At 36.5% G+C, this 14,178-nt stretch overlaps 1 protein-coding gene across 2 annotated transcripts; it reads right to left on the reverse strand.

Moving 5' to 3' along the window:
- Positions 1–3,126: 3,126 nt before the first annotated feature.
- Positions 3,127–13,409, reverse strand: LOC127630967 (frataxin, mitochondrial-like). 2 transcript variants are annotated; one of them, XM_052108890.1, is made up of 6 exons: positions 13,271–13,409; positions 12,854–12,940; positions 12,662–12,738; positions 11,917–12,037; positions 5,063–5,160; positions 3,127–4,920 (listed from the first exon to the last, which is right to left on the reverse strand). In XM_052108890.1, the coding sequence occupies exons 1-6, from the start codon at positions 13,385–13,387 to the stop codon at positions 4,782–4,784; spliced, it is 639 nt and encodes a 212-aa protein (XP_051964850.1). In that variant the 5' UTR covers positions 13,388–13,409; the 3' UTR covers positions 3,127–4,781. The 2 variants fall into 2 exon arrangements, with proteins under 2 accessions (XP_051964850.1, XP_051964851.1); XM_052108891.1 differs by having other exon boundaries at positions 13,261–13,408.
- Positions 13,410–14,178: the final 769 nt, after the last annotated feature.

The raw sequence follows: 14,178 nt of genomic DNA on the forward strand, positions 1-14,178 counted from the left end.
CACCAATGCAGACTACAGGTTTTAAAGAAATCCTTCTGATCACTTTTTATCCTTGTATAATTATGGGCTGCAACAGTAAAGAAATGAAATGTACAGATTTTAAAAACTGGGGTTCAAACAACTCTCACAGCTTAACATTTGTGCTAATTAAGGTAAAGAAATATATATATATAATTGAGCATTTTCCTTTTGATCTGGAATTGATTTCATATAGCATGAATGATTACAACACATTACAGATAAGTCATCTGATTCATCATTTATGGCATATGTATTAATTGTATGAATTAGCACAAACAAAGGAAAACCTTACCTTTAAAGTGTACTTTCTTCTTTAAAATAGCGTGCTCAATTAGCAATTAGAAAAATATTCATCCATTATTGCATCTTCTGGAATTACATCGGACTAGTTTCACAAAAGTGTTCATGTTGATTGACATAATCTGTGACGTAGGTTTCTTTTCCCAGGTTAAGTTGTATTTTTAGCCCCATGCTTATGCCTTATCTGATCAAATCTGCATGGTATTACAGAATGTTTAAATTGTAAGATGTCCTTTTTATAAATGCCCTATTGAGGGCCATGTTCCCATAGTTTGATGTCCAGTGACAGGCTGATGTGACAGTCAAAAGCATCTGAGCTTGCAGAACCTTTGAGTCTTTCTTTGTTTGGAGCAAAACCACTTGACTGACATCAGTGATAAATCCATGTTCCCATGGAAACTTCATGCTATTTTTGTGAGTGCGAGTCGAGCTTCTATCATAGACATTTGCATATTCATGTCTGGACAAAGAAAGAAGATGCTTGAAGCTCTGATTGAATTCAAAATAGCTGCTCGTATAATAATGAGGTGCCATTAGTTCTAAGACTGATCTGGCATCGTTGGATAAGGACACTTAAGCTCAAAGACAGCCAGTGTTGTAACCTTCAGAAAGATAAAAAAAAAAAAAAACCTGGTTCTATTACTATGAAAGATGGATCTCAAAGTAATTGATCACATCTTCATTTCAAAGTGCTTTAAACACATGGGCAGCTATAAATATTATACAGGAACCTAGTTTCTATCTGTCATCAAAGACATATCCTTTAATATGAAAACTCTAATGCAAGTACATGTAGTCCCTCTGAACCTTGCATATTCATTTCTGAAGAAAACTGCTGAAATCATTCTTTAGTTTCCTGGCCTTTCCTGGTTTACCTGCTCTCCTAGCCTGGCTACGCTGGTCTTCAGCTGGTCTCACAGTGTGGGCAAGCGTGTGTTCAGCTGGTTGTCCAGCTGGTCTCCCAGCCTGGCAAGTGCTCAAAACCCATCTAAAACCACCAACAACAAAAAAAGACAAGCCTAACCATCTTGGCCAGGTTTGGAGACCAAATAAACACCTTAGGCTTGTTTAAGTTTTTTTTATGTAAAATAATAAAAATAACAGGAGTGGTGGTGGCATAGTGGGCTAAAGCACATAACTGTTAATCAGAAGGTTGCTGGTTCAATCCCCACAGCCACCACCATTGTGTCCTTGAGCAAGGCACTTAACTCCAGGTTGCTCCGGGGGGGGTATTGTCCCTGTAATAAGTGCACTGTAAGTCGCTTTGGATAAACGCATCTGCCAAATGCATAAATGGAAAAGTAAAATTCTCCCATATTCTGATATTTTCAGTCGCTTAACACAATAGATAATCAAGCTAGTTTGGTTCAGCTGAACAGGGACAGGGGTGATGACTGATCTTTAGTCATCCATTTTACGGTTTTGCTCAATTCTCAAATGATAATTATTTATTTCAAAACAATACGTTAAAATCTCTGAACAAGTAGTTTCTTTTTCACAACAGATTTTAATTTCTTATTCATTTAAGGAAATTGCACGTGTTTTGGCACATGCGAGCAAAAGAATAAGTGCAATTGTCTACCATTTGCACGATAACTAAATGCACAAGTCTTGCTGATCAAAACTGATTTTTTGTTGATTCTCAGTGAAACTTGTACTTGTCACTCTACTCTTCACAACTTCTAAACATTCTTTCATTGTGTGAGCCATCACATGCAAAATGATCCATTCAATTATCAAAATCTGTCAGACATACATGTATATGGCAAGGCAATTTTCTGTTCACTATATATGACTTTACATGTAAGAAATGTGTAAAAATGGACATGCAAATGTTCCGTTTACATGTAACCCATAGCTACAAAAATAAATGGACTAAATACATATAAATGTGAATATCCCTTTTCTGTGTACTCCAGTATTGTACAGTACTGACTTGTCCCAGTAAACTTTTACCTACTTTTGAAATCGGTATCTAAAAAGCTCTGTGTGATTCACAGTAGCATTCAGCTAGGCAAAACTGACATTCTTGTATAGTGCAGTAAGCAGTCAGTATCAACAAAAAAAGTAGAACAAAAATGTAATTTGTATAAAATAAACATTTCCAGGGTCGAAACATTTTGACTAGTATGGCTCACACGATGACAAAAAAAAAAAAGTTTCATTTTGGCCAATTTACTGACACACTAACTAGGTATTGAAGCATGAATTAAATGTTTTGGGTGAGTTACTAAATTTTTGCAGACATGCAATAGAGTTAATTGATGTCCCACTAAACAGTTGTGACAATTGCACTTACAGTTTAGAGACTGTTTCAAAAAATGAGCCAAAGCGATCGAGATAAACTGTAATACAAGTGCTCCGACTAGGATTTTACAGTCTCTGACTTTTTAAGAAATTTTATTTAAAGTTTGAAAATCTCCCACTGACTTAAAGAGTACAATTTGCACCAACAAATCTAACCAACAGCGATGGTGCTATTGTAATGATTGCATTAAAAATTTCACTTGGTACACTTCTTTCATAAATCTATTAGCATACTGAATTGTGATTGGTCTTTTTTGTCTCAAGATGTCTTTAAAAGCAGAAAACTGGGCACAGAAACTGCCGTTATCTATTCATCCATAAATACTGTAATTACTGTCAATCTCTCAATATTTAGGTAAAAGTTTAATAGCTATCATTTAACCAAAAACTTCCCTGCAAGAACTGGTATTTCCTTCAGAATTAAAAAAGATCAAAATTAAGAAAAGAAAGTGCAACTGTTACAATGCAGGTCCTATACACAATGCTCATGCAATAAAATGAAATTACATCCTAGTTTATTTAATATATTTTTAGCTTTGCATCAACAACAGACAAAAATCATATGCAACCTGAATAAAGGCATCACACATACCACCACATTACAATTCATCTCATATTTCAACATTTACATGGACAGAGTGTCAAGTTAATGTTCCGATATATGGGCTATTACATTAAGAGTTGTCTGGGGAGAAATGATTGACTATCTTGCATCTCTGGAGTTAATGACACAGCTTTAACTGTTGGGTAGATCAGCTGTAAATCGAGCTAGTATTTTTAAATCATCCGAGGGTAGCAGTCCTGTGACCCTGAGCAAAATGATCCCAGAAAAATGCTGGTGTTCACAGATAAATCTTAAATAAAGGCTCTGGCTGGAGGGATTTTAGAGGGAGAACCTTTGCTCCATCTGTCATAATTTCCTTCTTTTCCTAGATCAACCCAATAGTTTCTAGTAGTATTCAACCAGGGCCAGGTAAATGCAGGATGCTGTGATAACTTAAAAGCTTCCAGAAAACAATCTGCGTCCATTGTCTTGTTCATCTGGTTTAAGAGCCATTAAATGTTTACCTTTTAATCCGGTTTTATTGTAACCAGGTTCATCTACAGGGATTTGATTATGAGAGCACTTTCTGCTGTTCTGAGTGGGTTTAAAGCTCATAAATGTGTACAGGTTTTTAACAGACAAATAAATCATCCCTAGAGATTGTCTGAGGTCTGTACTCTCCTGGGATTTGATGTTTTTGACATTTAGCAGCACTGTTCTGTTCTGAAGGTATGTCAGCACACAAAAAGAATAGAGAACTTGCAACTGAATAGAAGTTTTATATTACACAATTGCTATACAGTGGCCCGAAATAGTATTTGGACTCTGAACCCATACATAAAAATGAATGTCTTTGCATTAGATAACAAAATATGCATTAGATAACAAAATATCAATCCTAAGGGTAGATATAGCATAAAACAAAAATGCTTTACATCGTCATGGCAACAAAGTTGTAGCCTAAAATTGGCTATAACTTTACACAGAATAGGTTAGCAAGCGATTTTATCACACTAAAATAACGTAAACATGCATATTGTTAATGTCTTGTTGCTATACTTTTGAAAAAGTGAGTATTTACAGATTGGCCTCAATCTCTTCCATTGTAAAATGCCTCACTGTAACCCAGATCTTTTTTTAAAGAAATGGAGGGACAAGTCCAAATTCACAAATGTTATCGACTGAGCTTAACTTGTATTAAACCCGGAATTTTCCTTTAATGTGTTAAATTACACCTGCGGTTACTCTGCTAGGACACCTAATATATGTTACCACTAAAAATCACTTTGAGACCAGTTGCTTAAGTCATAGCAACAATTGCTCATAAAAATAAAGTTAGTTTGAGAAGGTCTATCATCATTTGTTTGCAAATGCCTCTTCATTTGATATTTTGAATCTAATGCAATTAGACATTCATCCATTTTTAAGTCTGACTTAAGTGCCCAAAAATATCATAAAACAATCATTCCATTAAAATAAAGCCATGGATGTTTGAGCACTGGCTGCAATTTTAACTTGCAACCTTATTATTTAACCAAAGAGATCATGACAGTCAACTGGTGTAAATGGAAAGGATCTATAATGGTGTCCGTTCTTCACTCTGGTCTTGTCACGAGTAAATGAGATGTGACAGGTCTATATTTGATTGAAAGATGATGGAAAATTCTTTGGAGAGCAGTTCGTGCAATGCCACGCCATCGTGAGTGTACACCCATCGCTCCCCTGTCCAATCATAGCGTTTTGGCCCACTGAGTAAAAGTAAAGAACAGTAAAGCAATTAAATAAGAGATTTACTGATTGTATTCTAATTCTTTTACATAAAACTGAATGTTACAGCAACAGTGAAGCATAAAATATCATGCGAATCATCAAATGGCAGAACCTTTATACCTTGTTGGTGAGGAGAGCCAAATTTGTCGGTTGGGTGTTTGCTTGTTGATGACATACGTACCATGGTCAGAACCCACTTTTACTGTCAGCACACCACTCTGTGAAGAAATATTACACGCATGCAAGTATGAGCTGTGTGAATACTCTCCAAAAATTACACAAAAGTGAGAAAGTCATTCAAGTTTGGAAGGACATGGGGATGAATAAGGCCACATCAAAACTAATATGTTTTCTTGTAAAAACGCATTGATTTTGTTACGTTTACGCCTCTCAAATTTGTAATATGTTGGCTTAAAAATGCTGAGATATACTGTTCTACAGTTTAAGTCTATAAGGGTTTTTCCAACATCTGTTAACCAAGACCAAAATTTGCAATTGTGACTCCACCTAAAACTTTCAAGCTTTCAACCTTTAGACTGTTCTAACTTGGGTTGCTATGAGTTTTCTAACTGATCCAACTAACGGTTTTCCCTTTAAGGATGATAAATAAAAATACCATAGACTTACATTGATGGACTGTTCAAACAGTCCAAGACTGTCAAAACCATTCAGATGTAATCACACAAGACTTTTAAGGTGTCTGTCTGTCAGTCTATCTATTGTTCTTTCTGTTTGTTTGAAGCCTTCAAAATTATTTTAAACTTTCAGAAAAGGATTTCTCATGCCAACTACTCCTGTAACAACAAGGCAACAACAATATTCTTTATGAGATTAGTTAAAAGGGTTTTTAAAGGGACAGTTCTCCAAATTCTTCATCATTTACTAACCCTCATGCTGTTCTAAACCTGTATGGCATTCTTTCTACCATGGAACACAAACAAAAGACATGAGCGTGAGTAAATTATTACAGAATTTTAATTTATGGGTGAACTATTCTTTTAATCACCAAATGATTATTGAATGATGTGTAACAAAATTAATGTACAGTGAATTTAGAAAGTATTCAGACATTCAGAACTCTTCCTAAAGCTGACGCCCGGCCAAACTGAGCAATTGGTGTAGAAGGGCATTCTTAAGACAGGTGACCAGGAACCCAACAGTCACTCTGGTTGAGCTCCAGAGATCATGTGTGGAGATGGGAGAAACTTGCAGAAGGACAACCATTACTGCAACACTCCACTGATCTGGGCTTTATGGCAGGGTAACAAGACGGAAGACTCTCCTCAATGCAAGACACATGAAAGCCTGCTTGGAATTTGCAAAAAGCACCTAAAGGGCCCTCAGACCGTGAGAAACAAGACTATCTGGTGTGATGAAAAGCAGATTGAACTGTTTGGCCTCAATTCCAAGTGTCATGTCTGATGTAAACCAGGCACCACTCATCACTTGCGCAATACCATCCTAACGGAGAATCATGGTGGTGGTAGCATCGTGCTGTGAGGGTGTTTTTCAGCGTCTGGAACTGGGGGACTGGTCAGGGTTGAAGGAAAGCTGAATGCCCAGATATTCCTGAATACAGAGATACCCTTAATGAAAACCTGGCCCAGAGCACTCAGGACCTCAGAATGGCCAAAGGTTCACCTTCCAACAGCACAATGACTAAAAGACTTGAGGCTGTAATCACTGCCAAAGGTGCTTCAAGGAAGTGCTGAGTTAAGGGTCAGTGTGACAGCTTTTTTTTGTATCCCCCTTTTCTCCCCAATTTGGCATGCCCAATTCCCACTACTTACTAGGGATGTAAAGATACCACTTTTTCTCTTTCCGATCCGATTCTGATATCAGAAATCTCAGTATCGGCCGATACCGATCTGATACTGGGGTTGATTTTTGCATAATCAGTTTGGAATATCTTTACATTATTGTGTGGAACTAATTGGGTGTGCTTACTAATATGTAAAGAAACACAAACCTCTAACTACACATTATTTAAATATAAATGTATAGCTTATTAAGAAACACTTTATTATTAATTAGTATACTGGATAATGTAGCAGCAAAATTAACAGTAATTCCAGTATAAGTCATCAGTGGAAAAGAAGCAGTTTTATTTTTTTTTTTGCAAAAGATTTTCAACTTGTATCTGGACTTTAAAGAATTCAGATATTTTTTGTTCAATTTAGTTGTAAGATATCAGCTCACTTTTCATTAACACAAGTTATTTTTTGAAAGCCATAGAACTAAATGTTATTATAATTTGTAAACAAATAACAATATAATAACATTTTATTTTTAATACATGCATTTTATATATTTACACATATAACACAGCGTTTTGTGATTCACAGAGCTATCGGATGTCTTCAAGTGGCTTTGAATAAAATGCACGAGTCATATGAACTACTTTAATTGTGTTTTTATGTTTCTTTTATGTAATTTTTTAAGCTTGACAGCAAAGAACATGACTAACACACAGTATCGGATTTGGATCGGGCTCGTCGGACCGATACCTGATCCATCTATCCATCAGTATCGGAGCCGATACATATCCAGGTATCGGATCGGTGCATTCCTACTACTTACTAGGTCCTCGTGGTGGCGTGGTTACTCACCTCAATCTGGGTGGCGGAGGACGAGTCTCAGGAGCCTCCGCTTCTGAGATAGTCACTCCACGCATCTTATCATGTGGCACACTGTGCATGACATAACGGAGACTCGCAGCATGTGGAGGATCATGCTATTCTCCACGATCCACACGCCCAAATGAGAGCAAGAACCACTAATTGCAACCACAAGAAGGTTACCCCATGCGACTCTACCCTCCGTAGCAACCGGGCCAATTTGGTTGCTCAGGAGACCTGGCTGGAGTCACTACGCATACTCTGGATTCGAACTTCAACTCCAGGGGTGGTAGTCAGCATCAATACTCGTTGAGCTACCCAGGCAAGATTTTCTTTTTAATAAATTTACATTTAAATTTAAGTTATACAAAATCTGGCATTTGTCATTATGGAGCATGCAGTGAAGATTGATGAAAAAAAATATTTAGAATAAGGCTGCAAAAATATTAAAGGGTCTGAATACTTTCTGAATGCACTGTACATGGTTTCCTAAAAGCATAGTAAGCAAAATAGATTGTAGAAATCATTAGTGCAAATGGTCTCTACGATCAACTTAAGCTTGTGATGCTTTTTGAAAACCAAGCCCTGATCTATGCACAGATGTTCTATACATGTGTATATATTCTGTTGAATATCTGTCTGTGATGACGAGGAGGGCGGGGCTGGGCCGTGGCTACCAATCGGGCTAATCAGCCAAGGAGAGGGATAAAGGCAGCCGGATGCGGCAGTTCGGGAGAGAGAGAGAGCCACACAGCTGCTGTGTGTGTGTGTGTGTGTTTGTGTTTTGTCTTTATGTTTTAATTCTACATTAAACATTACTTTGATGTTTGTCTGGTTCCCACCTCCTCTTTTCCCATTTTTACTCTGTTACACTGTCCATTAAAATCTTTGGTCCCACTCCTACCCCATGTGAATTACTTGCATTGGCATGTGCTATGCATCCTTCTGTTTTTTTTTACTGGGTGATTTTAACATTCATGTGGATACCGTTTCACCTTTTGCCAGTGATTTTTTTTTTTTGTCTGTTCTTGACTGATTTCATTTCAATCAATATGTGAATTTCCCAACACACTCTCATGGTCATACACTTGACCTTATTTGTTAATCTGGGCTTAGTTACGTCTCTATTTTAGGTTCTGTGGGTGGATTTTCAGACCATATGTTAATTAAAGTCTTATATTCCTCAACTAAAATGGAGGAAAAAAAGAAAGATATATCTGAAATCTCTTAATTTCTCATCTTTTACTGACTCTATTTGTGCCTCCTCTCTTACAATGTCCAGCCCAGATGAAATTCTATCCATGTATAATAACACACTGGCTGAAGTCCTAGATAAATATGCTCCAGTTAAAGCTAGGTGTGTACCATCATCTCATTCTTCCCCTTGGTTTACGTCAGAACTTCATTCCTTGAAAGCTAAAGGTCAGGGTCTTGTTAAGAAAAATGCCCTTACTGCCCATGCCTAGGCCTTTGCTGACCATTGCTCACTTTACAATGCTGCCCTGAACACTGCACTACATTACTTCCATCATCTCTAACTCATCTTGTAAGCCCAAAATACTATTCAAAAACCTCACATATCCTCCATACACATTTTTTTCAGGCTCTTATGCATTATGTAAATATTTTCTCCAATTCTTTAACAATACAATTTAATAAATCTACCAATTATTTAACTCTAATCAGCTCTTTGAATATTCTCCAGCTCACCTAGTCACACCTTTCACAAATTATTCTCTGACCACCCCCACCACTATTGTGTTGATTAGCCAAAAAAATTATTCGACATGCCAGCTCGATCCTATCCTTACAACCTTTCTCAAAAGCTGTCTCCATCTCTTAACTTCACCTATTTCTCACCTAATTAATAGCTCTCTGGGATCAGGTTCTGTGCTTGCTGCCCTGAAAGTGACAGCTGTCAAACCCATATTCAAGAAGCCTGGCCTGGATGCATCAGATTTATAAAACTATAGACCCATCTCAAATCTTCCGTTTGTGGCCAAAATGTTGGAGAAAGTTGTGGCTGCCCAGTTAGAAGCTCACTTGCTCACCAATAACCTTAATGAACCCTTGCAGTCAGATGTTCTTCCCCATCAAAGCAGACACCGCAATTCTCAAGGTTGTTAATGGCCTTCTCTCTTCAGCAGACACTAGAGCGCTTAACATTCTTCTACTATTAGATCTCACCTCAGCCACTGATACTGTTTGTCAAAGCATTCTGCTCTCTCGCCTCTCAGCTATAGCTGTCTTGGGCACTGGACTACACTGGTTCAGATCTTATCTGATGGACATACATCAGTTCATTACTGTTAAGAACCACAAATCTTCCACTGCTCTGGTCTCACATGGTGTTCCGCAGGTTTCGGTGCTGGGTCCGCTCCATTTTATAATTTACATGCTCCCTATGGGGCAAATCATGAGACAACATGGCCTTAGCTTTCACAGTTATGCTAACAACACTCAATTTATTTCAGCTATTGCTCCTCATCAGCTTCTCCACCACCATCACATGTAATCGAAATCTCAGATTTCTCCCAACTTTCTGAAACTCAATGTTGAAAAACACTGAAATATTACAAGTTGGCCCCAAAACCTTATTTCCTCTGAACACAACCTTAGCTTGGACATAGAGAGTGTTGCCATTCAGCTCTCTCCCACTGTTCGTAATCTAGGGGTGATATTTGACTCTTTGCTGGCTTCTGAACAGCATATTAATCATGTTACAAAAGCATATTTTTTTTCAACTACGCAACATTGCGTGCGTGAAAGACCAATCAATCTTTCAACACTGACTGCTGGCCAGCCCCGCCAGACATGTAAATGGAACAAGCCTATGGATTTATGCAGTGTTGAAACGAAGTCGAAATTACTGTAATTATGAGATGGTTGTACTCTTGAGCTCTTTGGGACCTCAGAAGTCATTTGTTTCTATGACAACACCAAAACGGCTTTGTTGTGGATAACAACAAAAAATGTATCACTACAATAATTATTTAATTAATATAAAGTGGCCCCAAATGAGGTAACGTCCAGTAATGATGACATAATAAAATGGCATATTAAAAAGCAATTACATTTTGAAAATCAAACTTTTAAAAACATTTTTTAAACCTCTACGACTTTCTTCCGTGGAACACAAAAGGTGATGTTAGGCAGAATGTTAGCCTCAGTCACTGTTCATGTTCAATGCATCTTTTTTCCATACAACGTAAGGGTTTTTTTGCCTTCAGTAGTTCATTTTAGATGGTTCTGCGATGCAAAAAATATAATGTGCAAATAGTCCATGTGGTCTCTCAATTAAACTGGGGTCTTAAAAACAGCATGCATATTAATTCTAAAGGAATTGGCAAATGTTGCATAAAACAGTTTTCAATAGAGCATGCTCAAGCCATTCCAACAATAAAATACTAAAAGCGTGTTTGCGGGCTTCATAAATCCTGCAGGAGATGTGCATTTTCTCTCCATGTATGATGCTGCAACAAAGGCTGCTATGCAGCTTTTTAACTGTAACTTTTTAAGAGACGTCTTGCTGAAGCACTCAAACAATAACACTAAAACAATCCTTTCATAAAAAATAAATGAAAATACAGCATCATAAAGGTTTAAAGACCCCTTTTCACCTGACAGGGAAGCAGCTTGCATTGCAATAAATTGCATTGTTCCAAAAAAATCTGGAGCCATAAATAAAGGTTAGACAAATTTGTTACTTTATGGGTAAGTAGTGTATTTTTCCTGCTAATTCCATCTGCCATTGGTTGGGCAAACCAGTTGTACCATCTTGAACTCATGCCATTGGTAAAGCCAATGTTGCTATGCCAGGCTGTTTGGGATGCTCCAACAGAGCAATGTTTTGACACTTTTCGTGAACAAAGCCTAATAAATGGCTTGCAACCGGCATTTCATTTAGAAACATTATAGTCACACAGGAGTTTCATAATTTAAAATGATTACATTTTAAATTTAATAATTTACATAATTTATTTTAAACAGACCAACAGCATCCCCTAGTGGATATCTAGTCAAAGGACACCTTTCATAAGAATGAGTTGGCACTAGGTGTTAAACATATAAAATCAGAATCAGCTTTATTGCCAAGTATGCTAACACATACAAGGAATGTGTCTTGGTGACAGGAGCTTCCAGTGCACAACAATACAAAAAAAAGGAACAAGAAATAGATAATAAAAAATAAAAAAATTATATTATATATATATATATATATATATATATATATATATAATTACATTTACGTACATACACACAGACAGACACCTTCATACATACATACATACATGTAGTGCAAATCTAAAACATATCAATTATTAAAGATGTGTGGATATGTGCATGTGTACTTACAGAAAATATTACATCATATTCGATTCCAGTGAAGTTTTCATCTGTGAGGTCTTCAAAATACTCTGCTAAAGCATCCAGTGTCTCGTCTGCTAGTCTCTCGTACTCTGTCTCTGTTAGTTCTCTGTACAAAACAGTTCTCGGGTAAGTTAAGACTATTCTGGTACTCCTTTTGTTCTTAAATGCAATAGCTTAATGCTAATGCATTTAAAACAATTATTTAACACATACAGTTTTTTGCACTACTTTTATTATGCACTGCAAACGGTAAGCGGCTGTCTAGGCTGCTTACTGAAACTATTCAGATCCTTTTTCGAATATGAGCAATAAAATAAAATATTCTGAGGATGAAGAATAGGATGCTAAAAATCTTAAAATGAGACTATATTTTTAAATTCACCAAAAAAAACAACTGAAGTTCCTTCATGCTTTAAAAGGCATTTTCCTTTCTCACACACACACACACACACACACCCACACACACCTCCACACACACCCACACACACACCCACACACACCTCCACACACACCCACACACACCCACACACACCTACACACACACCCCACCCACCCACCCACACCACTAACTAATTTACAAAACATCTTTTTATCAATACAATGACTATTAGGTCTTATAACATATACAACCACAACAGTAAAAGAAATATAGCAAATATATGCTCTGTGAGTCCAGTGATTATTAAAAGATTAATCAAAACTTTAAGCTCAGAATTCAGAAACTGTTTACCTGAACTGAAGTGCATTTTCCTCCTCAAGGGGCATGCTTAAATGAAGTTCTCTTCTCTGTAGAGTCCTATTAAACAACTGAACATTTATATTTAAATGTCAGAAAATATAGATGATAGCAGTTGATAAAGTTATTCTATCATTATGTAAACAAACAAAGAGTGTGTGTGTGTGTGTGTGTTATGTCCATTACATTTGCGTGTGTGCGGTCTACCAAAACACTGCTCCTCGCGTCTGTATTTGCAGAAGACATTCTCCTAAATCGGCCGCCACATACTGACTAAAAGTCAAATGGATAACAAACAAACAAACACACAAACAAACAATTTCTTAGTTTGTAAACAGTAACTTCATCAATTGGCATGCTATTTACCTTTTGTAAATCTACAGAATGATAAACTTGATATACTTATATTATATAAGTCGTGTTTGCAATGTCATGAACAGACACTGAACTGTATCTCTGAATGTGTTACATTTGTCCAGATCTGATATCAGTAATACATATGTAAATCTAAACCAAATGCTTCATAACATGTCACAGCACTGATTGGCAATGCGTACATGCTAACGAGCTAGCAAGTTTCGTGCTAAACTCACGTGAACTCACTTCTGTTGAACGAGGTCCACCGATCATTGTTAACAGTCTGTACGCTTGTTGCCATCTGAAGTTCCGGCTCATTAGATACAGACAGTGACATTTATAGGTATTAGTTAACATTGACATCTTGTCAAACTGAATATGCGTTTTCGCACATGCGCAAAGTGACAGTGTCCTTTGATTTGACAGTCGTCCGGTGTCTGGCAATATTTCAAAATAAAAGTCGGAACAAAATAAATGCAGGAAAAATCTTCCAGAAACATTACAGTAGTAACACAAAATGGCAAAATTGTGATTTTGAAAATAAAATCAAATGGCAATAATTTAATTTAAAATAATAATGAACTATATTTTATTGTATAATTCTTAACAGATCAGCAGTTAAAATAAATGTGTCATATTTTCATAGTGGGATCCAAAAGTCTGGACCCAAATAGAAATTTTTTCTTCCTAAAGTTAATATCAGGGTTGGGAGGGTTACTTTTTAAATGTATTCCATTACAAATGACAGAATACATGCGGTAATATGTAATTTTTTTACGTATTCAGTTAGATTACTCAAGGTCAGTAACGTATTCTAAATACTTTGGATTACTTCTTCAGCACTGGTAGATTTTTTCACCTGTTTTGACTATAAAAACTCTGCCAGTACAGTAAGACAAAATACGCACATTAAAAATGCATTCTCTGAAAAACCTAAATCTATCTAAAAATACTTAAAACAAGAACAATTTGATTTAAACAAGATTAATCAAATTGATCTTGTTTTAAGGATTTTTAGATATTTGTACAGGAAAACAATACAAAAAATATGATCAAGAATACGATCTTTGCCCTAATATCAAAGGTCTTACTAGAAACAATATGATCGTGTCTAGTAACATGCTCATGTAAAATGGCAAGAAATAGCATTTAGC

This window comes from Xyrauchen texanus, chromosome 37 (assembly GCF_025860055.1).
Source record: "Xyrauchen texanus isolate HMW12.3.18 chromosome 37, RBS_HiC_50CHRs, whole genome shotgun sequence".
In the NCBI taxonomy this organism is placed as follows: Eukaryota; Metazoa; Chordata; class Actinopteri; order Cypriniformes; family Catostomidae; genus Xyrauchen; species Xyrauchen texanus.